At 40.1% G+C, this 26,815-nt stretch overlaps 2 protein-coding genes and 1 long non-coding RNA gene across 7 annotated transcripts in view; 1 reads left to right on the top strand and 2 right to left on the bottom strand.

Annotated features, from left to right (window-relative positions):
* LOC112431247 (gamma-aminobutyric acid type B receptor subunit 1) overlaps positions 1 to 8,764 on the top strand; it is a 129,435-nt gene extending 120,671 nt beyond the window's left edge. For 4 of the 5 annotated variants that reach the window (XM_076890278.1, XM_076890279.1, XM_076890280.1 and 1 more), the window contains 3 exons: positions 1,098 to 1,226; positions 1,989 to 2,132; positions 6,040 to 8,764. In XM_076890278.1, the coding sequence (XP_076746393.1) occupies positions 1,098 to 1,226; positions 1,989 to 2,132; positions 6,040 to 6,324 (558 nt within the window). In that variant the 3' untranslated portion in view covers positions 6,325 to 8,764. The remainder of the gene's footprint in view (positions 1 to 1,097; positions 1,227 to 1,988; positions 2,133 to 6,039) is intronic. The other variant, XM_076890283.1, reaches the window with a different exon arrangement.
* Positions 8,765 to 9,621: 857 nt separating this feature from the next.
* Positions 9,622 to 11,273, bottom strand: LOC143421148 (tumor necrosis factor-like). The gene is made up of 4 exons (XM_076890284.1): positions 11,074 to 11,273; positions 10,920 to 10,974; positions 10,761 to 10,820; positions 9,622 to 10,495 (listed from the first exon to the last, which is right to left on the bottom strand). The coding sequence occupies exons 1-4, from the start codon at positions 11,260 to 11,262 to the stop codon at positions 10,056 to 10,058; spliced, it is 744 nt and encodes a 247-aa protein (XP_076746399.1). The 5' UTR covers positions 11,263 to 11,273; the 3' UTR covers positions 9,622 to 10,055.
* Positions 11,274 to 25,282: 14,009 nt separating this feature from the next.
* On the bottom strand, positions 25,283 to 26,388 carry LOC143420977 (uncharacterized). The gene is made up of 2 exons (XR_013100715.1): positions 26,128 to 26,388; positions 25,283 to 25,530 (listed from the first exon to the last, which is right to left on the bottom strand). It is a non-coding gene; the product is annotated as an uncharacterized LOC143420977 (long non-coding RNA).
* Between the last annotated feature and the right edge of the window lie 427 nt (positions 26,389 to 26,815).

Below are 26,815 nucleotides of genomic sequence, written 5' to 3'. Positions count from 1 at the left end.
TGCAGTTCAGCTTTAGTGCTGGGCATGTACTGCGTGTTGCACAGTGCGGGTAATGCAAAGTGTATCTCTGAGACCACATGCACAGTATGGAGTTATCCCGTCCCATGGCAGCAATAGGTTTAAAAATGCACCCATTTGGGCACTAAAGAATGGCAGTAAAAGCAGCCGTCAGTCATAAACATTTTTCAGCGGCTGTTAATAGCAAGTGAATCATCTTAAACGCAGGCACCTAGGATGCACTACACACTGGAATAGCAGCCATTATGTTCACCGTAGCCACTTTAGACAAATTCTTGCTGCCATTTCCTGACACTCTTGACACAGACTAACTTTGGAATTGATGTAAAATGTCTGCAGGAGAAAAAATAAAAGTTGTTTCTGTTGCTTTAACTGCCAGCAGAGGTTTTGTTTCCCTGTTTTGATCAAGAGAAGGCAAACGTTTTTTTTAGGTTGCTGTTTTTAACTGACATTTTCCTGCACTGGCCCGAATCCCCATTAATATATGAATAAGAAAGCTCCCTAATGAGCAGCTGCACATTTATCATCTTATACTCTGTGGATATATAATTAATAAATGGACAGATCTCGCCTCATTTATCGAGGAGACGATTTATCATCCATCCATCATTTATGGTTGTTTATGATGTCATTAAATGCAGCTTTGCGTGACCATTTCGTCCCATGGCTCCACAATGTGAGTCACGTCTAATGTTGCTATTTTATCTTATAATATTCACATTTCAGTTTTATGACGATGTCAATAGTTAATGGCGTCTGCGAGGGGACCTCCTTCCTCTTTGCTAAGTTGTGAGCTCCAGGCCCTGATGAGATGACAATGTGGAGATTGTCAGCACGCTGTTGCCACTTCAGTCATGACTTTTTAATGCTGTTTTCACATGGGAGCCCTCCCCGGAATGATAAACAGATGCCTGATGCTTTTACGGATGTGATTTTCCTCCCCTCTCATCCTGTCGCTGTCCAACTCTGCTTTATTCTCCACCTCCTGTCCTCCAACCCTACCTCCCTTCTTTCTTTTTACATTTAATCTCACTCTCCCCTTTGTTCTTACTTCTTTCTCTCTCTCTGTCTTCCTGCAGGTGTTGTGCCTGATCACAGCTCCGGTGACTATGATCCTGTCTTCACAGCAGGACGCCTCCTTTGCCTTTGCTTCTCTAGCTATCGTCTTCTCTGCCTACATCACACTGGTGGTGCTCTTTGTACCCAAGGTGCTCCTGCTCATGATTGACACCTTTTAAGATCCGCTGACATTCATAGTGAAGTGAAACTGAAGGTCAAACGTTTCAAATTCAGCATCTTTAGGAATGAGCTGCAGCTTGTAGCGCACGACAGTCGCGATCACATTATTCACTCTGACAGCTTTTTTGTTTCCCAACTGCATAAACACGCTTTGACGTTTGAGTGTAGCGCAACATTGGACCGGCTCAAATCATATCTGTCTTACCGTTTCAACATTAAGGTAATAATCTGCGAAATTTCTTGCTGGGAGCTTTTACATTTGTAGCTGCCGTAAACATTTGGAGTAGGAAAAAAAATCTTGTGAGACGTTTTACACGTCTGGCAGTGCCGTGGGTTTTTTGGGTTGTTATGAACAGAAGAAGAGCCGCGCGGTGCACATGCTGCAGACAGAAGGAAGAGTGCTGCTTACAGAAATTCAAATTTCATTAACAGGAAATCACAATATCGTCTCCACCCTTTGATTATCAGGATATTTGTGGGAGCTCACTGCTGTGCAGAGACGGCGCAGCAGCGAGTGCTGAACTTGTCACTAAAGTAAAATAAAAGTCTTCAGTGATGAATAATATTTTTAAGCCTTTAGAGAAATGTGAGTGATTTGGCTGAGAGGGCTGCAAATATTAAAGATGTTTTATTACGGGCTCTGAATAGATGCATTATTCATTGGGCGCAGGGTAGCTGGTCTCAGTCCTGATTTTCTTCTTTATTGAATTCCTGTCTCTGCAACGGTCCAGATGCGGCGTCTCATCACCCGCGGCGAGTGGCAGTCGGAGCAGCAGGACACCCTGAAGACCGGCTCGTCCACCAACAACAACGACGAGGAAAAGTCCAGGCAGCTGGAGAGGGAGAACAGGGAGCTGCAAAAGATCATCCAGGAGGTGAGGACGCATTAAACAGATGCACATATCATTATTATTAAATACAGATTCCAGTTTAACCTGGAGTTCACCCGTGAAGGCGATAGATATACTACACACTCGTAAAAAATCATTGTACAGATATCTTATGTAATTCATTTATTATGTATGTTTGTGTGGCATGCTGAGCACTGAGAGTGCTGCCTGTGTGAACATAGATATGCTGCAAGATGTTCCCATGCAGTGCAAACGTGATGACCTCATTGCCTAATATGTGCATAGAAATGCTCTTAACCTGCACGGTAATTAGATGCATGTGGAAAATTCCTTTTAAGTGTATTTGTGCGTTAGTGTGTCGGAATCATTATAAATCAATAAACGCATGTTCGCTCACTAATCATAGACAATAGAAATGATGGATATAAACACTGTGATGGTGCCGTTTCACTCCAACGTTAGTAAATGAAATCCTGCTATGAAGCATTTTCACCATCGCAGTCTGCACACTCATTGGCTGACAGCTCATTAGCCAATGAGCTCACCTCGGATAATCTTTGTTTTTAATTATATTAATGACTAAGGTAACTTAGCATGTTATTGAGTATAAAACTAGTGCCTAAGACCCTTAAAGGCTAGACGCTCTCTCTAATTGGAAAACTTGGCACTTTTTGTTGGGTTCACTTTTCAGACCTGGAAGCTCTGTCCATCATTAAAACGCTCTTTGTCCTGCCGCCATTCTCTTTGTATGGAAGCACATTTACCTCGGGGTTGAACAGCAAAGAGTGAAGCTGTTTTCTTGGAGAAGCCTGTCGGCTAAAGCAAAACAATCTGAGGATTTTCAGCCAGAGAAACTGAAAAATAAAGAAAAACAGTGTCAGAGGCCAAAAAAAGCAGAGTTTTGATAATGGTTCAAGTTAAAGGGGGAAAACTCTGAAGCTCCGTCTGCATTGACTGAGGAGGTGAGTGTTGCGTTCCCAGAGACACAGACTGTGGCTCATCTGATCTTTCAGTCTAAAACTCAATTATTAGAAACCACAGCTGCCACAGAGCGAGTGAGGACATCCAGCAAAGACTGAAGTTTCTTTCGTTTTTTTAATGGCTGTGATTTTAAACCCTAATGGGAACAAATAAAGTCACCTGAAACCTTAAAACTACAGTAATAACAGTATTATGTAACTTTTAGTGAAAGGTTGTCTGTCGCTTTATGTTTTAAAAGTAATCAAAAACCTGCATCTCTTCACTTATTAAATTCATGTTTGATTTAATTCTTTATTGTTATTTTTGTTTCAGTTTCGAAAACTTTAATTATGGTGACAAAATTATTATTGTTGTTGCTTAATTTAAAGATATGTTTTTACTTTTTCTTGCACAGCTGGTCTTTGGTCGTTCTCTAAATGTGATCATGCTGCACAGAGTGAACCATTTACTGTCCCAGTGAGGATGTGTTAGCTTATGTGAAATACCTTTTCAGGAATCGGAGCATTTTCCTGGTAGTTTTGACAATTTCAGAAACAAAGATGTGAATGAAAAAGAAGAAACAACTAGTTAAACATTATAATAATGTTATTGTTGCTGTGGTGATTTTCCTGCTGTTTCCCTCAACCTTTTTTGGGATAATCAAACATTCCTGTATATGCTGGGAAAGTCCTGCCAATGGAGACGGGAGTTTCAGTTATTGTGTTTTTTTGCTGTCATCACTGTTAATAACAGCGAAATAACCGTTTTGTTTTCATGTTATTTCTGGCTCATCTTTCTTTATAAGTAACAATTCATTTCATTATGGTCTGTATTTGTATAGCGCTTTACCAGTCCCTAAGGACCCCAAAGCACTTTACACAACCAGTCATCCACCCATTCACACACTGGTGATGGCAGCTACATTGTAGCCACAGCCACAGCCTGGGGCGCACTGACAGAGGCGAGGCTGCCAGACCTCTGCTGATTACTGTAGTGACCGTGTATTCCAGCTTTCTATATTTCACATTATTAGATCTGCGGTGGCTCACTGGGTTGTGTTATGTGGCGTTCTGCCATCTCCTTGTAGATATTTAGGGAAGTTTCAGAGAATATTTTACAGGAAGTAGCACAAGTTCCCTGCAGGTTTCTATGAATTATATAAAACACTTGTGTTTAAGGTTAAATGTGCTTTTTTAACCTGTAAGGGGAAATTTCTACGTTAAAGCAGCAACAATTGTTTAAAAAAAGTGCCTGAGTGTGACATTTTACTAACAGCACTAATAATAAAAAAATATGAGCAGTGATATAAACAGCATAAAAAGTCTCATTTTAAATCCTGGAATGATCAGAAGGCTAATTTGCTATGTTCTTCGGGGATCGCCGTCCAGGGACACTTGCTGGGTGAGCTAATCAACATGCATATTCATCCACACATCCTGGTTTTGCTTACTTCAGAGTCATAATAGCCCTGAACCTGTAATAACATCTTCTGATGTCTTGTTTTGTCACCCAAACGGTCCCAAAGATATTTCACTCACGTAAATCACACAAGCTGAGGAGCTGAAACCCACAAATGTATTTCACTAGGAACATTTCTGAAGCAGTTAATCAGATATCAGAGTTGCTTTTTCACTGTGATTTATTTTTAATCAGTTTAATTATTATTTTTAAAATGTACTTATTAACCTATAGAGGCAGAGTGCAGTTACGTCCCATCCACACAGGAGGGAAAAAATGAATGTCTCTCTCTGACTTTGTTGTGTGAAGGTGACTCCTTGTCAGATCCATCTGCAAGCAAAAAATGGAAAATGACTAAAAGCTGCTGCGTGGTGGAATCCACCGCCAGCAGAATGAGGGACCCGGAAATGGGTTTTTTTTATGAACTTTGTAATTGGAAAAAGTTTCAGGAGCACAAAGTGAGACGTTGGCAGAAAGACAGGGGGTTGTTTATAATCCTGACACTCAGGATGTGAGGGGTTTATCAAAAAGTAATATGAATAAATTACTGATTTACTTCCTGAAGAAAGTAATTTGTTACTCTTCTCGTTACATTACTTTTGAATTTCTCTGCATCATTGCCCAACTTACATTTTCACATAATTATTAGTTAACAGTATAAAATTGCAGCGACTGACACTACAAAAACCCTCTGACAGTGCAGTTTTCATTGGACATCAACTCATAGTTACTTTTCTGAACACCAGATAGATTTTGAATCAGATTCTCTAAAGTCCTGCACAGTATGGAAAAACACTCCTGTCCCTGCGGCAAAATCACATCATCACGCCAACCCTGGCTAATTCAATGTTGGCTAATTTAAACTGACAGTGTAAAAATGATGTGTTTGCTTTAATGCTTTCTGCCACAGAACAGCGACTTCAATGATCCTGAAACAAATGGATCAGCATTAGCTGACTAACATTCTTCATTGCTTTCACCATCAGGTGCAGCAGGTCATTGTCTCAAAGTCAAAAAGTTTTATTTTATTATTTTATTATCACATTTTGTTCTACATCATAAATACTTTAGTAAATACCCCGCTTGTGAATTTTGAAACCTTTGTGCATCTCAGAGAAAGTGTTCATTAATAATCAACTAAATAAGAATACAGAAGTTATCTGGGAAATTCTGCATCATCATAAATGTCAAGTTATGTGACCTGGTGCAAGACCTACTGATCGCATATACACTTCAACAAACTGACATCATGGAAAAATCCCACAGTTTTTGTCAAAGGAACCCAGGCAGTTTTAACTTCATGGCTGGCCACCAGAAAAGTGTTTGTGCTTTTCTTCTTCTGAGAGTTGATATAAAAATCTGTGACATGCTTGTGCTGCAGTTATACAGAGTGTCAGTCACGGGCTGATGCTTCGGCCCCCGGGGCTGTGTGCCGATCACATGACAAATATCTGCTCTAGATCATCGTAGGGATGCTTCAGTTTGTAACTGCAGACTCTGGTTGTGTTTTCAGAAAGAAGAGAGGGTTTCGGCGCTCCGCAATCAGCTGGCTGAACGACAGGCTCTACGTAACCGCCGCCGACCCTCCACGGGCCAGAATCAGAACCACAATGCCCCGCCTCCTTCTTCTCAGCCAGATCCCAAGTCCCTGCTCCCTCCGCCCGGCTATCCCAACCCAACCACGGACAATCATTCCCTCCCACCTTCCTTCTCCAACTCCTCCAACCTCTACCCAGCAGACAGCAAGATGAGCCGCAACCACTGTCACAACAGCCAGATCCCGCTGCTGTATAAATAGGTGAAACACGGGAGGGTTCGGGTGGGGGAGGCGCACACGAGGGACACAGAACAGCACGAGACACTGTGAGTTTCACTTGTTTGGGCAACGAGCACAGCGGAGTAGTGACACTGTTTTAAAACACGGCGTGGAAGCTGAAATGAGTACACGGGAGTGCTTTATACTCGGGGAGAGTCACACAGGTAACACCCATCCTCTAAGTTTTGATCTCACTGTGTTCAACCCAGAAACACGGCGCACGCGGTGGCTCGACGTGGCGACAAGCACATCTAAGACTAGCAGCACACAACGTCTTTTTCAAAGATCAAGTGAACAATAGTCTCTTAATCATTCCGCTCCCTCATTCGTTATCTGGTTTCGTTGTGGAGACGCAGTGTCGAGGATCTTCAAAGGATGTGTTTGTGTCTTTGCTATATCGTCTCCACATTTTGTCTCTCGAGTTCATTAACTAGACAGACATGCGGTAGTGATTTATATTGGTCTGTAATATTTGATTGTTTTGTCATAGAGTTGTTGTTCTATTCTCTGTTAAGCTTTCAGGAGAGTTGTGAAAACTGAAATTTGCAAAGGGACAAAGCAATGTACAGTTTTGACTTTTTTTCCCCCTCTAGTGTTTCCTCTAAAAGCAGCCGAGAAGCTCAGAAGCGAAAAATGTGCATTATTAAACAGCCATAATTTAAAACGGCCAGGGAGCTAAGCATGCATGGATGTCTGTTGTCAGGACTGTGTGTTCAAGTACAAAACTGCATTTTAATAAGCTAGTTCCTTATTAGACCCATGTTGAAGAAGACAATGATCAAAGTTACTGATGAATGAGGACAGTTTTGATAGCTTTGGGGTTTGAAATCATATTTTACAATGTATTTTTTGAAGTTTGTGTTTATTTAGCAGTACAGTACAGTAGGAGACATCAAGTCAAGTCACATCAAGCCTGCATCTAACGTATCTTGCAGATATTGCCATCTACAGTCCTTTGGGGTCGTCCTCTTGTGCACTTCTGGATCTTATCCAGCACTGATGCTGACCCTACTTTCAAATCACCATTTGGGGCCCTTAGCTTCAGTGGGGCCAAACACCAGTTATCAGTGGAAATACACTCCGTGTGCAGTTCTGGCAGTCCAGGAGGTCAGGAGTGCAACCAGGATGTTCATGAGGAGTGAAATTTTCCGAACGTTTAAAAGGTTAAACTCAGTAAATCTTTCGTTCTGTCATCGTTTAAGCACATAAAGGATTAAAGACCATGACATCGCCTCCTGAGGGTCAGTTGTTTTTCTTGGCATTTCAAGGGTTAAACACTGTAAATTTGTCACTCAGCCAGATTTAGCTCCTTGGAAATCCATCGTCAGCCCCAAAATAAATGGTGAAGCATTAGTGTTCTGATACATGGAAGCGCATATATGAGGTTGAATGGTCCTTGGACAGAGAATGGAAGTGTTCCAGATGTGCACAAGGAGACTGCATTGAATGGGATATCAGACAGTTTGATTTTTATCTGTGGAGTCCTGGAAACATTTGATATGAGTAATCACCATCACTTACCATGATGACCAAGGCCCAGCTGTCTATTCTGGCTGCCTAATTTCACGGGGTACAGTTATCCGTCAAACACATTCATATACAGTCTACAAAACTGGAGCCATCCAAATTCCAACATACTTAATAGAAGCACAGTCTGTACTTTCTGCCTTTTGTAAATCTAAACCACTTTATGTTTGGACAGCAGTGAAACGTTGAGGGCTTCTGTGATGGCTATTACTGTAGATATGCAGAGAAAGCACAATTTTTTTATACCTGTAAATCTGTTACCCGTCATACTTGTAAACTTCGTTTTTTGTGTCGTATGTATACGTACATGAATTTTTTCCTTTTTCCCACAGACGATTGGGAATGAAGCTAATTTATTTTCTTCATCTTTTGCCTTCAGCTAAGTGGTGAAAGCATCCATGAAGGACTTAAAGTAATGTGACATAGTGTATTTATTCGGCAGTTAATGCGGATGTACTATTTCATTCATGAGCTATTTCCAGATTTTATAAAGCAATGACGCCTGAATGACACTGTTAGCAGGTAACACAACACTTTGTCAAATATTTTTAAATATCTGTAAATCACAGTGTGCACTTTAAACCGAACAAACGATTCCACTCTGTGTCGCTGTTACTCGGTTTAGCTCAGGGTTTGGGGGAGGACCGTCAAAGTCAACTTAAATGAATGAAATAGGCCATATTTATTAACTGTGCAGTACCTTGATCACTTGATAGTGTAGTATATGAATGCAGAAATTACTTCAGAAATGTTCTATTATCTTGCACATATATAAGAATATACATGGATTTGGGGATATTTGTATTCACTATATCTAAGATATTAAATGTTAATATATTTCAGAGTATGTGTATGCAGATATATGGGTACCATAAATAAAATATTTGTTTTTTCACTGGGTATTTCTCATGTTTTAATTGATACGTTTTAAAATATGTGGACATATCATATGGATTGTTGTGCATATTCCAAAGGCACAGCACATGTTTGCTCATGTTTGCACTATCCACTAGATGTCACCAGTTATTTGTTGTTTTTCTGATTTGCTCGGGCTGTTTTGACCAATTCATCTATGTCCAAGTGAAACTTGATATTTGTCTCTAGGTCAGCTCTGCAGGACTCAAAAAACCAAATAAACCCAGAAGAAAAACTCATTAAACAAAAGCTAGAAGCAAAATTTGACACGATGACCAACTGTAAAGCCCAGTGGGAACCTCATTACCGAGACAATGAGTGGATGTTTGCCTTGCATATGAAACAAAAGTAGACAAATTGCTCCCAAGTGCGTCCGTTATTTGTATGATGTGTGTTTATAGATGATGACAGTCTGACAAACCCAGCTGTGCCACAGTCCCATGATCCCTCATCTCGCACAGCTTCCCGTTCCGTCTTTTTTCAGCTGACTGAAAGCAAGGTATGTGGTAATGCACAGGGAAAGGGTTGGTGTCGAGAACGAGAGAGGCTGTGTGTGGGGGTGGATGGCTGCCATTGGGGAAAACCCACTCTGAGCTGAGGCTTCTGTGGGCCTCCACCTGACACAGCACTCGGCAAGAGGCAGAAAAAAAGCAGGAAATTCCCCTCCACTTGTGTGATCCAACAAAGGAAGTATTTGCTGGCTGTGGAGGAATTTCATAGCAGCTTTTGCCAACTTGTGTGTGTGTGTGTGTGTGTGTGTGTGTGTGTGTGTGTGCTGCAGCGCCGGCTGGACAGACTTCTAACTATTACAGGAGACCATTCTCTGTAGTTTTCTGCATTTTTATTCTTTTCACAACTTATATAAATTTTTAAAGTTATATAAACTTATATAAATACCTTTAAAGTCCCGGTCCCAGTGATTTAAATACAAATAAATACAAATAAATACATACAAGCTATGACAGCACCTCTGTATCTGAACTCTTGAGCCAAAGAGCCTTGTCATCATCTGATACAGCAGAGGAAATCTAGCCTCATACAATCTCAGGTCAGTATAAATAATATGTCAAAAGTGCCTAAAGTAGAAACAATGTTGCAAACTGTTACAGTTTATATAGTTTTAAAAAACCAGCCTAACGTTTTCAGCTGGGAATTTCATCTCCATTGAGATTTCAATATTTAAACATCACCATGTGGATGAAATAAAAAACTATATGTTCACATAGTTTTTAAGCTCCATGCAGCTTTTCTGCTCAAAGCGGAGAGTCGTTTCAAAGTGCAAACACGCCAAAGAAGGTCCTTCCTTCGTCAGTCTCCAGCTCTGATAGCTGGTTGGTTTCTGTCCACAGCGTGTCTCCTTCATTCAGCTGAAACACAGCGCCCAGGTAAATGGCGTTGTACCAGCCGTGGTCTGAGAAGCTATCCTGAATGGTGTCTTGGCATGCCGACCTCAGGGCGCTCATCAGAGTGGAGGGGCTTCCCACAGACTCTGAGTAGCGCCAGATCCTGTGGCTGAGAATTGTGAGGCTTTTTTCCTCATCTTCATTGTCATCGCTATTCCCACAGATCACCCTGAAGGATGCCTGGCTGTAGACGAAGTACAGGCCGGTGTGTGGGATGATGATTTTGTTGGCCTCCAACTTGAAGCCGCCCTGAGCGAACGCCTGGCCTTGACCATTCCTCCACTCCAGATGACCTTTTGAGTCGCTGCCTGCAAGTAAAGATCAGAAACGTTACAGCCTTGAAATACCGGAGTGTGAATTACTGACAGGTTTGTTATTTGGAGAGCAGAATGAAGTATTGACTGAAGCTAATGAATGACTTATGGGACTTCCTTATTGTGCTCTTGGTTTCCAAAAAGAAGAGAGCTACCAATACCACAGAGGGAGAAGAAAAACTCAGAAAAGCTCCTTTGAAGGCTAAGATTATGAGCCTATTGTTTGCTGAGGACCAAATCAAGGTAAGCGGTGACTCACCTTCTAGGTGGATGGCTGCCTTGGCTTTGCTGCTGATCCATTTTATCGTGGAGTGGGGCTCTGAAGAAAGGAAGAAAAATGTGAGCTTGTCTCAAATAATCCACAAAGACTCAAATGTAGCTCTCAAAACCTCTCATAAGCACCCATGTGTATAATCACCTGGTTTTTCGCCAGTGTTCTTCGCCTTTAGTGCTTCTGGCTGTCCTACTTGTGTCTGCATGGAGGAAAAAAGAATCCTTAGATACATATATAGACACACACACAGGTTTTGAAAGACTTTTCATCATACTCGAAAAGATGAGATGCTCCTTACCATCCTTTCTGGCCTCGTATTCCAGTACCAGGCAAACAGCAGGACACCTGCTAAACAAAGAGCCACGACGACGAGGACGGCGCACACCTTCCATATCCACTCTGCAGGTGATTTCTTCTCAACTAAAACTACAGTCTTCGCCTCAGGACCGGCCTCGACATCAACTGGTGTGGTTGTGTATGCAACCATGCTGTGCACAAAGCCTCTGCCGTCTGATCTTTAAAGAAATCCAGAAACCGAACAGTCGTCTGTGTCTTCTGTGCTAACACTTCTCTCTTTGAGTGTGCTGTTTGTGTTAAGAGTGAACTTCTGCTGGAGAGTCTGTAGTATTTATGCAGCTGCAGGGGAAACTCCAGTGATGTCACCGTGTAAGTGGAGACAGCGCAGCAGCAACAGCGGTGGCAGCAGCGCAACCGGGGTCATGGAGAAAGGAGAGTGAGAGGGAAGGAAAAGTTACAGAACATTTAGCGGAGTGTCACCGCAGGAGTTATGGTTTCAGGATGGGAAAGTGGTTGATGGCGACTTTTGGTTTTCTAAAAAAATTATATACACAGATATTCAGGCACACACACGATGAGAGACAGACACACAGTTGCACCACACTGTGTCTGAGGTTAACTCGTACAGCTCACCAACATTTTGAGGTCAGAAAAGGGACATTATAAATAAACAACCCCCACCCCACCGTGACTTGTATAAATTATTAGTAAAGTCTTCACAGTACACTGACATAATAGCTTTTCTCCAAATCAAATCTACACATTTTTCTCTGGCATGTAGTGCAGTTCTAGTAACTAGAGTGTTTTTGTTGCTCACGTCTAGCTTGCCTTTACCGTGTATTTCACAGAAGTGTTATTTTGCTCAAAGCTCTTTTGAGAAACAGGGAGCCTTTCACTCAAAAAAAGTACATTCATGTTGTTGTATTCTTTTTACCCATAGACTGTATATAAAAGATGGCCACAACTACCACAAGGTCTCGTTTTTGCCATGTAGGTTTTTTTCAAGCCATAAGTGGCCATTATTTGCCCAGAGGGCAGTGTGCTAACATCCGAGTTTAAACTAAAACGCTTGCTTACTAAACTACCTGGGAGTCTCTAGTGGCCATTAGAGAAACTACAGTTTTGCGGACATCCTCTTTTGGAGTCATTTTTGTGCCACAGAAGTTGCATGTTATTCTTGCTGTACCAAAAAACATGCACAAAAGCCACAAGTGTGTAGAGGACACGGTCTGTCTACACACGATAAGAGGCTTATTCTTGTGTGACACTACGTAAACACTGAACCATTCTCGCCCAGCTGATGCTAGCTGACTACATCTGTTCTGGTTGTTGGATACAGAAAGTACATAATTGCTACTTAAAAATGCCAATTAAAAGGGTTTAATTGGCATTTTGAGCACCTTGCAGCAAAAATGTTGCCATGCAGAGAACTCATTGTCCACAACAGCAATGTTTCCTATGAAGAAATGTGATATATTTTTAGCACACTATCAGTTCATTTTCTATTACATCATCCTACAATATTTACACCTGGCTGGAACTCTTTTACAGTCTGCTATAAATCCATAAATGCTAAATATAGGTGGCGCGCTGAAGTGTTATTTTACTTCTTTATCTTTACAGCATGAGCGAAAGTTCAGCAACTGAAGTATAACCATGATGAGAGGTCATATGTGATGAAAGTTCAAAAGGAATTTTCACAAGTCATTTAAGTGTGTAGAAATTTGAAAGTAGATACACTACAAACAAAACACCTGGATTATAAAGTGAAACAGACGTTTAAGTAATCCATTTCTATATGTCATACATGAAGTATCTTCTGGGGTTTTGGAAGACTTTCTCTTTTTTTCCTTGACATATGGTGTTAACACAGCATTTGTTTCTGAAATTACCTCAGTTTAAAAAAAGAAAACTGAAGCAGAGAAAGAAAAAAAAAAACTTGGCAGCTCTCTACTTTCTCTTTCAGAACTGAAAGGTGATGCAACTCAGTTCAAGACACTCCACAAAGCATCTTTTTACACTTCTCCTTCTTTGTCTTGCTGTTCCCATTTCACTTTCTCAACTGACTTTCTTTGTTTGAGACATAACGGCCAAGTGTGGGCTTTTTATCCAGTGTACATGCCTCAAATGTCCAGCGAGTTCTGTTTTCATTTGGCTGTGTTTTTCTTAAACACTTGTCTGGTTTCCCTTGTACTGTCCCGATTGCTGTTTGTTTTGTCACAACACGGTTTTAAAGAAGCAGTGAGGATTTGTCTCGTTTGAAGCCATCTTCTGTGTTTTTGATAAACTGCACATTATGAGTGATCACATTGTTTAGTCAGTATCATAAAAAAACTTAACAAAAAACATAAAAGTAGAAACCCGCGAGGCAAAAGTGGAAACACCAAAGGTGCAGTTCCTCTAATGGCCACTAGCTGCAAAAGTAGGTAAATCCCCACAGATTCACATGCTGAAATATTTTGTTCTCAGAGTCAATTTTACGTGATAATTCTCTTCAATTGTATTCATACAGCGCATTTCAAGGCACTTTGTATTCTAAGGTCAACCTTCCAATAATACATAGTACGAGCAAACACTTTGGTGACAGTGGGAAGGAAAAACTCCCTTTTAACAGGAAGAAACCTCCAGCAGAACCAGGCTCAGGGAGGGGCGGGGCCATCTGCTGTGATTGGTTGGGGTGAGAGAAGGAAGACGGGACTAAAGACATGATAATAACTGTATGAGAATTTATTTTAAAAAGCAGAAGAAAAAACTCACTCTTGAAGTCACTGAACTAGACACCTTGACCACATTTGTGCTCTCGCTGCCTTTTGGAGCAATTTAAGCTGTGCATACACTGTGCTATTTCTTTCAGTCGCATTATTCAGCTCCTGGTCAAACTGTATGATTGAATTTCAGGGGTGAGAAGTTCGCAGGTCACGATGCATCGTCTCACACTATACAGCTCGATGCTCTGATGTGACCTGAGTCACACTGTGCATCCATAACATGAAGCTTATAACACAAAATCTGTCTCTCGCTCTCCCTCTCTGTCTTTCACTCACACAGACACACACCACCACCATCAACTTTGCTAAATTGCTAATGAAAAACATTGATCATGCAGCTGTGATTGAGCAGCAACGTCCATCCAACTATTTTCACGGTTGGTGCGGTCGTGATCATTTTGTGAGGCCACATCGAAAAGGCTCAGATGAGCTTGACAAAGTTCACATGCCGCACTGCCGCGCTACTCCATCTTTCCACTTTCATTTCTGTCTGCACGTGCGCAGTGTGAGAAGCTGCGGTGACACCCTCACGACGGTCGACAGGATTTCAAACAGGTTTGATTTTCTTATGACCAAACGACTGATGATCGGGAGCTGGTTGTGAGGTCGCTTCTCGTTACCCCACATATATTACACGATGCACAACACACAATTAAGGCGAATCCCCAAAACGGTCGCACGACTGAAAAATCGGCTCAAAATGGGTCAAAAATTGCACAGTGTTTGCCAGCTTAAAATTAATTGACACATAATCTTGTTTTTTTTGGCTAAGGTTGCTCGCATTAGCTTATGCTTTAGCACTCCATCATCTCTTTAAAACAAATTACAGAGCTTAAATGCTAATCAGTTCAATTCAGTTTGTATAACACCAAATCACTTTAGATTGTAAGGTGAAGCCCCCACAGTAATAGGCAGAAAACCCCAGCAAGCAGACAACCCCGAGCAAGCATTCGGTGACTTTGGCAAGGAAAAACTCCCTCCAGCAGAGCCAGGGTCAGGAAGGGTAAGCCATCTGCCGTGGCCCATTGAAGGGTGAGGGGAGGAAGACTTTAGATTAATAATTACTACTAATTAAATGCAGAGTGGCGGATAAAAACTCAAAGAGTGAAAAAATGTGAGTCAAGAAGAGCCACTCAGTGTCTCATGGGAAGCCCCCAGCAGCTTAGGCCTATTAAAATGTAACTAAAATCATCTAAAATGAACTCATATCAGTAAGAGTTTGGGTTGCTTGCCACGCCGACTAAATTTACAGGAGGCAAAAATTAGTGGCTTGGCCCCTGGGGTCGGTGCAATGAGCTACTGCTAAAGTACCTAAATAGTTGTTGTGCGTGGTTGTTGTGGGAGATCCCAAAGATGTTTCAAGTAGAGCTTATTAAAAAGATAGCCACATTTGGCCGAAGATTTAGAAACTGTATAGAGAATCCAAATTCTTTGTAGCCTTTAGTAAAGTGGCTCCGATGATTTTCATGCAAAGCCCATCAGTGGATTTCAGGTGGATGTCAGATTTTTAGAACCACCTTTTCATTACAGCTGATCGCCTTTGACACCAAATCTGCTGAACAGTTGCCGCCCCGTCCCAAACAGAACTTTCTTTGTATTCGTATTTGTTTTGTAGTCATTTAGGTTTTTTGTGTGGGTGCATTTGCGGTTTGGGATCTTTTTTTGGTGCTCGATTTTTGTCACATTGCAGTCATTTTGTGTCTCATGTCTTTTGCGGTTACTTTTCTCTTGTTATATTAGATATCTCTGTGGTGACCTTAGGTCATCGTGATTTTGGGTTTTTTGTTGCTGTGTATGTATCTAGTTAATCTTATCTATATTTGTTTTTTTTCCGACTTTGTGACAAGGTTATTATAGCTGACTAAAACAAAACTAAAACTGAAGTAAAAAAAAAAAAGACATTTCACAAAAAAAAAAAAACAACTAACTAGAATAAAATGGAAATGCAGGATGATGTTTAGTCAGACTTTGGATGCCGACTGTGAACCAACACAATCAGTTCTGCTTTTTTATTACCTATTGTCATACCTGCACTAATTTCTTTTTGAGCTTTGCCTCCAACACATGTCCTTCATATGCAGGGAGACTAAAACTAAGGCTGGATGTAATACAAATTACAACTAAAACTAAAAATTTTCTATAATAAAAACTGTTGTGAAGCGAGTAAACCCAGTCTGCAAAATGAATGTTGGGTTTTTCTCTGTATGTATTATTGTAGGGTCTACCTTCCTATATAAAGCTCTTTGAGGCGACTGTTGTGATTTGGTGCTTTATTAATAAAATTGAATCAAATTCAAAGTAAAAATAAAACATCAAAATAAAAAAAAAATAAAACAAATCTACTTGTTGGTTGTTTTGTGTTGTTTCCAGTAACATTTGATCTTTTCCCATCTCTTCCTGGTTATTTTGCATGTCTGTTTTGTGTTGTTATGATGGTGAGCATGTTGTCTTGCTTGTCTCTCTTTAGTCATTGCGTTTCTTTTTGTAACAATATTCCATTATTTTTTATTCCATTCTTTTTTTCTCATTTTTGTCTCGTGTGGGTTATTTTCCATCTTTTTTGGTCATTTTTTTCTGACTTTGTGTTATTTTGTGTTTCTTTTGTTGCTGCGTGTGTTGGTTTTGTTTGTCTCTTTGGCCATTTTGTGCGAATATTTCACATTTTTGTTGTTAGTTTTGTCTCTGTTTGATTAAATGTCATTTTTTTAATGTTTTCTTGATTTTCTTTTTTTTTAGTTTTTTTTTTTGCATGTTTGTTTTATTTTGTCTCTTCTATGTATCGGATTTTGTGTGTTCCTTTTTGTGATCCTTTTGACTCTGTGGTCATTTTGTGTATTGTATGGTTAGTTTTTTTTGTTTTGTTTTTGGGCCAAGTTGCTCAGTAATATATTCTTGATGCTTGATTATCACTTCGGTAGTGTGGAAGGGGGAGCCACCAGTGTGTCATCGGGGGGATTGTGAATGTGTGTATCTTATAAACCTGAAAGGACTGGAGTGCTGTGACGCTGAATATTAACGCAGCAGAAAGTGTGTGCATGTCATGTGTGAAATCAGCAGTGAAATTGCACCTCCGTGTCTGGCTTTGACTTTTTCATTCCAACATGCAAACACAAACCAACCGCAAGATGTTGCCGGATGATATCATTTTCACCATTATCATATGCACCCACATGACACACACACACACACACACACACACACACACACACACACACACACACACACACACACACACACACACACACACACTGTCAAATGCATGCATACTGTCTACAGTTCCTCCCTCTCACTCACCCACCTCTTTTCGATTATTCATAACGAGATTCTCCAAAAGAAGCTCTTGGTTATGATATCCGGTGTGCAAAGACAGGAAGCTCATCTATAGGTACCATCCCCGACTCTAAAGACACTGAATCAGTGTCTTTATGTGAGACTCAGCTTACATAAAGACACCGGTTCTTCGTATTTCCCAATGAAACAGGAATAAAAACCAAACTCAGACTTAATTATAGCACAAATATTTGTGTGTAGGATCACTTCAAGTAGCGGTGTTGGAGACTCTGTGGTCGCATTGGTGTTAATCAGTTAAACTACTTTTTGGTCTTTTGAAAATATGAAAATAAAATATTGTATTTTGGCCATGATATGTAACACTCTCTGATATATTTAAATCCTGAAAAATTATAATGTGGTCATTTTTTTTTTAACCTTCTTGCGAGGGGTGCAGTGGTTAGCACTGTTGCCTCACAGTAACGGGGTCCCTGGTTCAAATCTGCCGCCTGGCTGGGGCCTTTCTGAGTGCACACTCCATGTTCTCTGTCTCTCCAGGTAGTCAGGCTTCCTCCCACATCCAGAGGCATGCGCGTGAGGTTAGCAGGTTGTTTTCTGATTTATTGTCTCTCTGTATTAGGCCTACGACAATCTTTTCCTTTGTTTGTAGCCAATTTGCATTTTTATTGTGATTTATTCTGGTCATTGTGGTCATTTTTATGCCTTTAGGGCTGGTTTTCAGTGGTGTGTGGTGATTGGGTGCCTCCTTAACGCAGTTACTTTCAGTTTTCTGTCTGTTTAGTGTTATTTTGCATTTTTATTGTGACTTTATGTTCCTAGCTGTAATACTGTGATTATGTTTTGCCTCTTTTTTTTCATCATCACTTTTTGGCCATTTTTGTGCTTATTTGCATTTTCAGTATTGTTTCGTTTGGTTGCTGTGACCATCCCTTGGATCATTTTACACATTAAAAAAAAGAATTTTGAATCTCATTATTATTGCCACTTTTGCTTTCTAGTCATTACTTTTTACTCTTTGTAGTCTTTTAGGTTTTTGTTGTGGTTCCTTTTGTCTTTGTGGTCATCTTTTTGCCAGATTTGATTTTGTATTGGTTGTTTGTTTTGATTTTGGGTTACCCCCCCCCCCTTTTTTTTTTCCCCACTTTCTGATTTTTTATTTTTATTTGTTTGTAGTCGTTTTTGACTTCTTTTGTTTCCCCCTCTGTGATCGTCCACTAACCGCTCTGTGATCAACCTGTGTGGCTTTGTGTTATCTTCTTGTTTATATGTTTTGCTAGTTCCCATGAGAGAAAAATAACATCAAAATACAGTATGCACCTCGCAGTGTGAATAGACAAACTTCAGAATAACATTTTCCATGATAAACACGGAGGAGTCCTTCTCCACCAAATGGAAGAAATAGATCTTCTTCACTGTAAACAATTACTGTGAAATACCTGAATATAAATAAAGAGTCTAGACACAAAGTTACACTCATTTCCTTTTCTAAAAATGTGTTTGTCTGTGATTTCCCCTGCCTTTACTAATCAGCTCATTTAAATCTGTATGGATATATAGTTTCCCAACAAAAGAAAGTGTGACCTTTAACATATGACTCACTGAATCCCACGGATTTCACAAATGCCTCTTTTCATTGAACTGGGAAAAATATCACCGAAAATGAAACCTCCTCAGTTTGAGCTTTCGTATCTTTGTGCCTTTCCCTTTTCCTGACTTTCCGAATCTTTGTCAGGCCAGTCCCAAAAACACGGTGACACATTCCCCACATGTAACCCTCATGGTATCCGTAAAGCCATCAAAAAGCTTTTTTTTGTTCTTTGCTGATTTTGCTCCCTGGTTGCATCATGCAATCCCAGGAATATGCGGTCATCGCACGGTGAAGCTCAGCAGTAAAGCCGGCTCAGATAAGCTCAGGGCAGGAAAGGTTGGAAGGAAGCCGGGTGGGAGGATGTTGAGGGAGGGGAAGCTGTTGTAGGCGAACAAGTTGTTTAGTGTAGGATTATGAGCTGAGCCTCGTATTCAGATGTGTGTGATGACACATGCACAGGTGCAGGTTTAGAAGAAGCAAAAAATCCACATCTTATAGTTTTGGTTTCCTTCTTGTCATTCCCTCTTCGGGGTATGTGGGCTCAGATGTGTAAGGGAATAAACCAGGTCGATATGAGGTTCTACCACAAATGTAGCGTGGCTTCCGCTCTTTCTAGACTCTACAGTCTGGTGGCCTACAAACCTCTGCCAAGAAGTTACGCTTCACTTATGATTAAGTGGTTTGCCTCCTCATTTTTCTTCCGCATATCAGACAGGATTTGTTGGTTATCTTAAGCTTAACGTTATTCAGCCATATCCATGAAGCAAGCTGACTCAGGGGTCACATCAATTTAAGTAAATGATAAGAAATAAATGAGCCGGGTGTAGTGGAAGAAATACCACCGAGACAACGAAGCTTAAAAGAAGCTGGTTTGTGCAAACATTGTGTCAGTATGTGTGTGTGTGTTCAAATCTTTCAGACTTTACTGGATACATTTCCACTTCCAGTGGCCTTAAAATCAGGCCATTACCATCTCACTAATCTCACTTTGAAACTATATGACGAAATGTGCTACATAAATAAATTCCTTGCTTGCTTACATCAGAGAAAGATCCTTTGTATTTTTAAGGGATTGTATCATTCCTGTGAGGAGGGAAATTCTATTATGTTGCCACATTGAGGGCACACAGGGAAACATTCAAACCCCACAGGCTCATCAGACCTGTTTCACAGTGAAAGGCGACCCAGATATTTGCCGTACCTGTGTGTCAGTTGCAAAGTGTGTATTAGAATGACTTCCTGCTTCAACTTGCACCTAGAAAGCTTTGTTGTGGTTTGGCTCCTGTACTGACGTACTGGGCATGCTCACTTTCAGTTCTACCTCGAAATTATTCTCATGGTAATCTGACTTGTTAGTGCTTGTCTGGTTGTCTTTAACTACATGCACAGAACTTAACCATGTGGTGAGTATATTGTGTTTATACTTACCAAACTTTAACTATGGAATGCGCTTAAAGGCGTATTAAGCCTACATGTGCTATTTGTGTCTCTGAGGGTCAATTTCAAGCCTTAAATGTGATTTTACGTGAATAATTTGAAAAGGTTTTCATTTAAAATGATTAATAACCAGAAGAAAACAAGAGAAACGCGTCACCGGAAGCACATGTAGCAGGACAGGTTATGGAAACTCCACCTGGTCATACCTGCTGGCTGATGTAATCACCTACATGACTTCATTCATGCTGATTTGTTTACGTTTATGAAGCACTGAACAGTTTTGCATTTAACATGTGCTGGTACTGCTGAGGAGGAGGAGATATGACCTTTACTGGCTGCACTAGAGAACTGAGAATTTCTTCCTCTTTTTTTAAAAAAAGTCTAGTTTTATCAGGTTTCACTCTTTGCAGCTAAACTTTCCCTCCTCAGTCTTGTGGGGGTATTACTCTAACAATCTTTTAAAAGTGGATGCAAGCACCAAAATGTGCATGTTTGTCCATTTACAACAAATAATATGAAAAAAATCCCATTAACCACTTGAATTTTCAAAAGACTTTCCAAGATGACCACAGTTTCTACCTCAAGAAGCAACAATATTAGAGGAGAAATGCAACCGCTGGATGTATTTTATTATTATTATTATGTTTTTCACTTTGTGGAAGTCAAGATTACGACTTACAAATTTCCTGTAGGGCTTCTTTATGTCACAAGAAAGTGTAAAAGCCTAAATTATTGAAATGAAAAAAGAACTCAGCATATGAATCTGGTCAAATATACTGAAAGTGCGCCCTGGTTGTGCTTGCTTGCTGGTTGTGACTGAATCTCTTTGTGCCCTTATCATTCTGTTTAGTCTGTGCTATTTTGCAGACTGGAGGAGCCTGAGATAGGCACAGCGTCTTCAGTTTCTTGGAACTAAAGGTAAGAGTTCCATAATGGGTGAAGTGTGCAAGAGTGACTGAAACTGCTACAAGACCACTATAAACTCTATCAGCAAATTATCTTTGGAAAAAAAGGTTTAGTTGTGGTGCAGCGTTCCAGAGTAACCTTCTTTGGCATTTGCGTGGTTCTACGTTGTTTTGACATTGAGATCACACTGAAAGGGAAAGTTTAGTTGATTTTTATCTACGCTGTTTTCATTCTGTTTGACACACATATGTGCCTTCGAAACTCTGTCCCTGTCCATTTGCAAGACGCCACACGTGGCGTCGTACTTCAGCCAGTCAGAGGCATGTTCTGAAAGCACCTTTACCACAGTGTCTGGGTTGGACGGCGTGTGAAACAGTGTGCAGCAGACTCTGTGGCAGGGTTCTCTTGTTTTTGTGGTTGTGTCAGTAGTGTCACCCAATCATAAGAATACCTGTGTGCAACTCTTGAGTAACACCATGGTTATCAGCGCACAACCAGTTTTTCTTTAAACTGGTGTTTTGCTGCACTGCAGCCGAGGGTTAGAGATGAGAGCGTAGACCGTATATATAAGATGGGTGTCGCCACTGTGACACTACGAGCCTGAGGCTTCTCTCTCAGCAGAGTAGTGAAGGAGCACTCAGCTTGAGTGTTGCACCTTATCTTTCAGGATGTCCCTTTGTCGTTCTGCTCTATCCTCCAGTTCTTGGCTTCCGTTTATTGTAGCTCTTTGTGTCCCGACTCCAGATCCAACAGAAAAATGACTCATGACTGTTCTCATAATGGTCTGTGGAGTAACCCACCATCATGTTTATCTGCTGAGCTTCTAGAAAATCATTCTCACACATTTAAACAATCCAGTGATTAGATCAGATGGGAAGCATTCATAATGGAGATCATAATTTACCTGGAAAAAGGAGCTCCGGGTGGGAAATTTTAAGTGTCGAGGTAGTGAAAATCAATTTCTAAATAAATTCAATCTAAAAACCCCTAAATAACTACATACATTTGGATCATAAAGCTGTTTCTTAGTTATTTCTACACATTCTGCTGAATTCTGCAGTGACTGGTCAGCATCGGCCTAAACATGCCAATAGCTATTTTTGCTGCACTCTATAATCGTTCCACACAAACATTAAAAAAAAAAAAAAAAACTTACTTCCAAAATTTCTTAAATGTAATAAAAACACAGTTTTACTATTCATGTGATTTAAAAAAAAAAAAAAAAAAAAAAAGCAGAATAGCTTCTTGTTAAAAATATTTTAATTTACACTTTTAATTTAAGGGTTCAGTTTAATTTCATTTGTACGGTGCCGAATCACAACAGAAGGCAATTTAGCTCTTTTATTTGTGCCAAAGACTTTTCCCTTTTTAGCTGCTGAACTGTTCTTTACATTTAACTTGACTTTGCCCCCATTTTAATTGATAAACCAGCTTCTTTTATTTTTTTTATCTTTCAGTTTAAATTCACAACATGATGTTTGTGTGTGTGATGTACACATGATTGTATCGTGTGTGAGTGTGTGTGTTATCTGTTTCTGTAAAGCACCGAATGCTGCTCAGTAGTTATTTCAAGCATGTCCATGTGAAATGATGGTTAACAAGATCTTCATCAGTAGAAGTCAGTAAAGCCCCCTCAGGTTATACTGCTTAGTTTCAGTCCATGTTTTCTCCACCTGCTGTGGGGAGAGAAAGTCCCCATCAGTGGGGCCAACCCCAAAGTTTAGGAACCATTGTGACTTTAGTATCGTTATAAAAATTTACTGGGAAATAATCTTTTCTGAAATAAACTTTATTAACTGTTTTGTAGCTTAAAAGCTTGCTGCGACTGACTGTTTGCACGAAAAGCAGATGCCCTTACTCCTGGTAGATGTGTATCGTCTTGTTTGTTTCTATTGCCAGCTGACAAGGTCATTATTCAAACACTTTGATTTTGTTATTCACTGCACAGAGTGCAGCTTTAGACTCAAATTAGTATCATTATGATGGCGCACAGATGAGCATCTCTGCAGAGAGATTTGTGTTTCAGCTGCAAAGAAAATCTTTCCAGAGGCGGTTTCACTTTGAATTTGTTTAGGTTTACTTGCTATGAGTAAGGAGGGTGACTAAGACATACAGTACTGACAGTAAATTTTATACTCTTTGACCTTTTATGTCTACCAGAGCATGTAGGCTTTCCCAGTTTCGCATTTACTTCTGTAATCTCTGGGCCATCAATTCCTGCATTGCATAAATTAAATTTTTTTTGTCAGAGGTTTCCTCCCACACTTGCTGTAAAGTAACATGGAGTTTGACTTTGTAAATGTGCAGGTCCAGCCTTTACCCCTGATACAGTTACACCATCACTTGACAGACAGCTGATTGAACATGAGGATAAACATGTGATTAGTGCCACAATCGAGCAAAACAAAAAGTGTATATTTATCTCATCAACATGATTTGGAGTCAGGTGAGTGACTGTGGGGAATATCTGTTAAAGGAAACATTTCCCTCCTCTTTGTATTATTGCATGAAAAATCACATCATTACATGCCGTATTGGTGGCGTGCATTAAACAGGAAGTGTAAATGACATATTAGGAAGTGGCCTTTTTCACTTACATACTTGAGTCCACCAAATAGATGTACCTCTTAGGGATCAAAGGTCATACTGTGGTGGAAAGTTGGCCAATTTGGGTGAATGTCCTCGTCATGTCACTGAGTGCGTATTCCAAAGGTTGAAAATTAGCAAAGAAAAAATAAAAAGTACCTTTTAGTGTCATTGGTCATCGGAAATTGAGTTCAAAAAACAAACAACAAAAGAGAGCTGTCCTTTTCAGATAACCTTTGAAGGGAATCACAGGCAATTATAGCCACACGCTGTGAAACAGAGACCGGGCGGAATCAAAATGCAGGTTTCCATGTTTCACTGATTGGAAATCTTTAACACACAAAGACAAAATCAGCACTGCCGTTAATATAGACACATTAGCGACATCAGCCAAGATACAGTTTAAGTACACGATCATGCTCTGCTTCAGTGTGTCACAGTACATGTTGGCATTCATGGTTAACTGTAGCTCCCCAGTACCAGCAGCACTCATGCAGCCCCCAAAAATGACATCCCACCACCATGCTTGACTGTAGGCAAGACACACCTGTCTTTGTACTCCCCACCTGGTTGCCACCACACACTCTTGATGTGCTCTTTGCCATGGTGGACCAACTTCTTTGGTCCACCATGGCGAGGGTTGTTTTGAGTGGAACCTGTCCTGTCCTGTATGTATGCACCCTGAAACTGCTGCAGCTCAGTTTCAGGGTGCTGGGTATATTCTTATAGCCTAGGCCATCTTTATGTAGAGTAACAATTCCTTTTTTCAGTTCCTTTTTTCAGTTTCCTGTTTAACTCCTCTCTGGAGGGGAGAGGGAGGGGAAACAGGAGGACAAAGGAGGGGGGAACAACTAAGCTGTAGTGCCTCTGCACCTCACTGTGCAATACCTTGTGCAATACTTTTTGTAAATAGTCAACAGTGCAATAGACTCAATACTTGAAATGTGCAATTCACTTGTATTTTTATTTTTTATTCCTATTTATTCTATTTATCCCCTTTGTATATTTTATTTATATTTGTCTCTGTATTTATATATATGTGTGTGTGTGTGTGTGTGTGTGTATATATAACAGTTCTGTAACTGTAACTTTGGTCGTTGCTGTGCTTTTTTTGGAAGTCGAATTTCCCAGAGGAACCCACCCGAGGGATTAATAAAGTTCTATCTTATCTTATCTTATCTTAGAGAATTCTTTCCCATTATGTGCCATGTTAGACTTCCAGTGACCAATATGAGAGAGTGTGAGAGCAATAACACCATATTCAACACACTTGAGGCCTTGTAACACTAATGAGTCACATGACACCACACAGCAAATCCATCATGTCCAAATTAACACTGTCGGATTTGATTTCAACACTATTAAAGTGTCTATATGGGTCCACACCAGAGAGTGTTAATTTAACTCTTTTTGGAGAGTTGGTACGTTAACTCTGATTTAGTGTTAAACACCAAATCTGTCTGGAGTTGATAATTTAACACTTTGTGTTAAGAGTTTATATATTAACTCTCAAAGAGTATTTTAGTTTAACTACGTAAGAGTTATCTTCTAATTCATTCTAAAAAGCGGGAATTTTACTGTTCTGAACTTCTAGAAATTTCTTTTGGAAATAAACATTTACTAAAAAGATGCAATGGTTTTTGAAAAACATTTATTCTGAACTGTGCACCACAATTTCAAAACATTTTCTGAAAGACGTAACAGTATACATGTTCTCACTTTCATTAGAATTTTGTTTATCAAAAGGTCTGACATGGTAAATGCAAATAACAGCATCTCATCACTTATTTCTTCAATACAATATGCATGTCCTTCATTCATCCCTTTGTGGAACTTCAACGCACTTCTGCTCTCCCCCATATTCCATCTTCACAAGCATATCCTGTGCGGAGATCGAATAAAAATTAGTTGACACTAATTAATGGCACAAATAATCCAGTAAACAATTGCAGCACAGTAAAAAAAAAAAAAAAAAAAAAAAAAAATCCTCTTTGAGCCATTACTTGTGTAAAGTATTTTCCCAAAAGACAAGGACACAGACAACAGGTAATACTGAACTAAATGTAAAACCTCAACCTTTTTCATTTTTACCTAAACCGTGTGCACAAAACTCTGGAGGGATCTATGCTAACGTAGAATCCAGCCAGGACGTCAGCTACTGCTGTTTGCTCGTGTTTTTATTTTTATGGGCGATCGTTTTCAGGCTTCAAGTAGCACCATTATACCAACATTTCACATTCTAGACATTGTTTTAGGTGTATTTGACCAAAAGTTTGACTGAAAATTCACATGCAAGCTTTTTTTCAAGGCTGTGGTATTTGCCCGCAAAAAATACCTTTCAGCTAGCTAAAACAGAATATTATGCTATCACCGAGCAACATGGCTAATGCCTTTCACACAGCTTTGTCTCAACTCCAAAGAGCCACAGAAGTAAAAGCTCATAATAATAATTGAAACAATCTTTGAAAAAATGACTTACCAAGCATGGCAAACAACTCAAATATGTAGAGCAAAATGTTCTGAAACGGCTTCACTTCAGCTTCGATTGGAGCCGTGCTGGGGGCGGAGTCTGTGAATTTACTCTGTTGGTGTCATAGCCCCTGTAGGAGTTCAGAGTTAAGAGGTCAAGAGTTAATGTTTCCATTGTAACACCTCCAGATTTGACAGAGAAACACTCATTTTTAACACTCGATTTTAACTACTATCATTTTACACCTCAGAGTTACATTAAAAGAATGTGACTCTGCTTAGAGTAAAATTAACTCTACTTTTGCAAGAAGACTATTAACACCAAAACATTTAACACTTTTGAATTTGCTGTGCAGGGAGGGAAAATGGCTAGTCGAGCACAGTTTGGACATTTTCACTTAGGGGTGTGCTCACTTTTGTTGCCAGCAGTTTAGGCATAATGGCTGTGTGTTGACTTATTTAGAGGTGACAGCAAATCTACACAGTTGTACAAGTTGTACACTTACTACTTTACATCGTATCAAAGTGTCATATCCTCAGTGCTGTCCCATGAAATGATATAACAGAATATTTACAAAAGTGTGAGGGGTGTACTCACTTTTGTGAGAATTTTGCTGAGTTCACCTCCTGCTGGCGAGCTGTTACCGACTTGGCAACAAGTGTCAAAGGGGAAAATGTGTATTCTCCTACTAGCTGGC

Source organism: Maylandia zebra, linkage group LG11, assembly GCF_041146795.1.
Source record: "Maylandia zebra isolate NMK-2024a linkage group LG11, Mzebra_GT3a, whole genome shotgun sequence".
In the NCBI taxonomy this organism is placed as follows: domain Eukaryota; kingdom Metazoa; phylum Chordata; class Actinopteri; order Cichliformes; family Cichlidae; genus Maylandia; species Maylandia zebra.
Note: the sequence above shows the minus strand (reverse complement) of the source record. Positions and strands in the feature narration are given on the sequence as shown.

Coding starts and splice junctions, on each gene's coding strand:
- LOC143421148 (XM_076890284.1), bottom strand. CDS start 11,262: ATGGTTGCATACACAACCACACCAGTTGATGTCGAGGCCGGTCCTGAG. Junction 10,975..11,073: donor ATACGAGGCCAGAAAGGATG/GTAAGGAGCATC, acceptor TCCTCCATGCAG/ACACAAGTAGGACAGCCAGA. Junction 10,821..10,919: donor GAACACTGGCGAAAAACCAG/GTGATTATACAC, acceptor TCCTTTCTTCAG/AGCCCCACTCCACGATAAAA.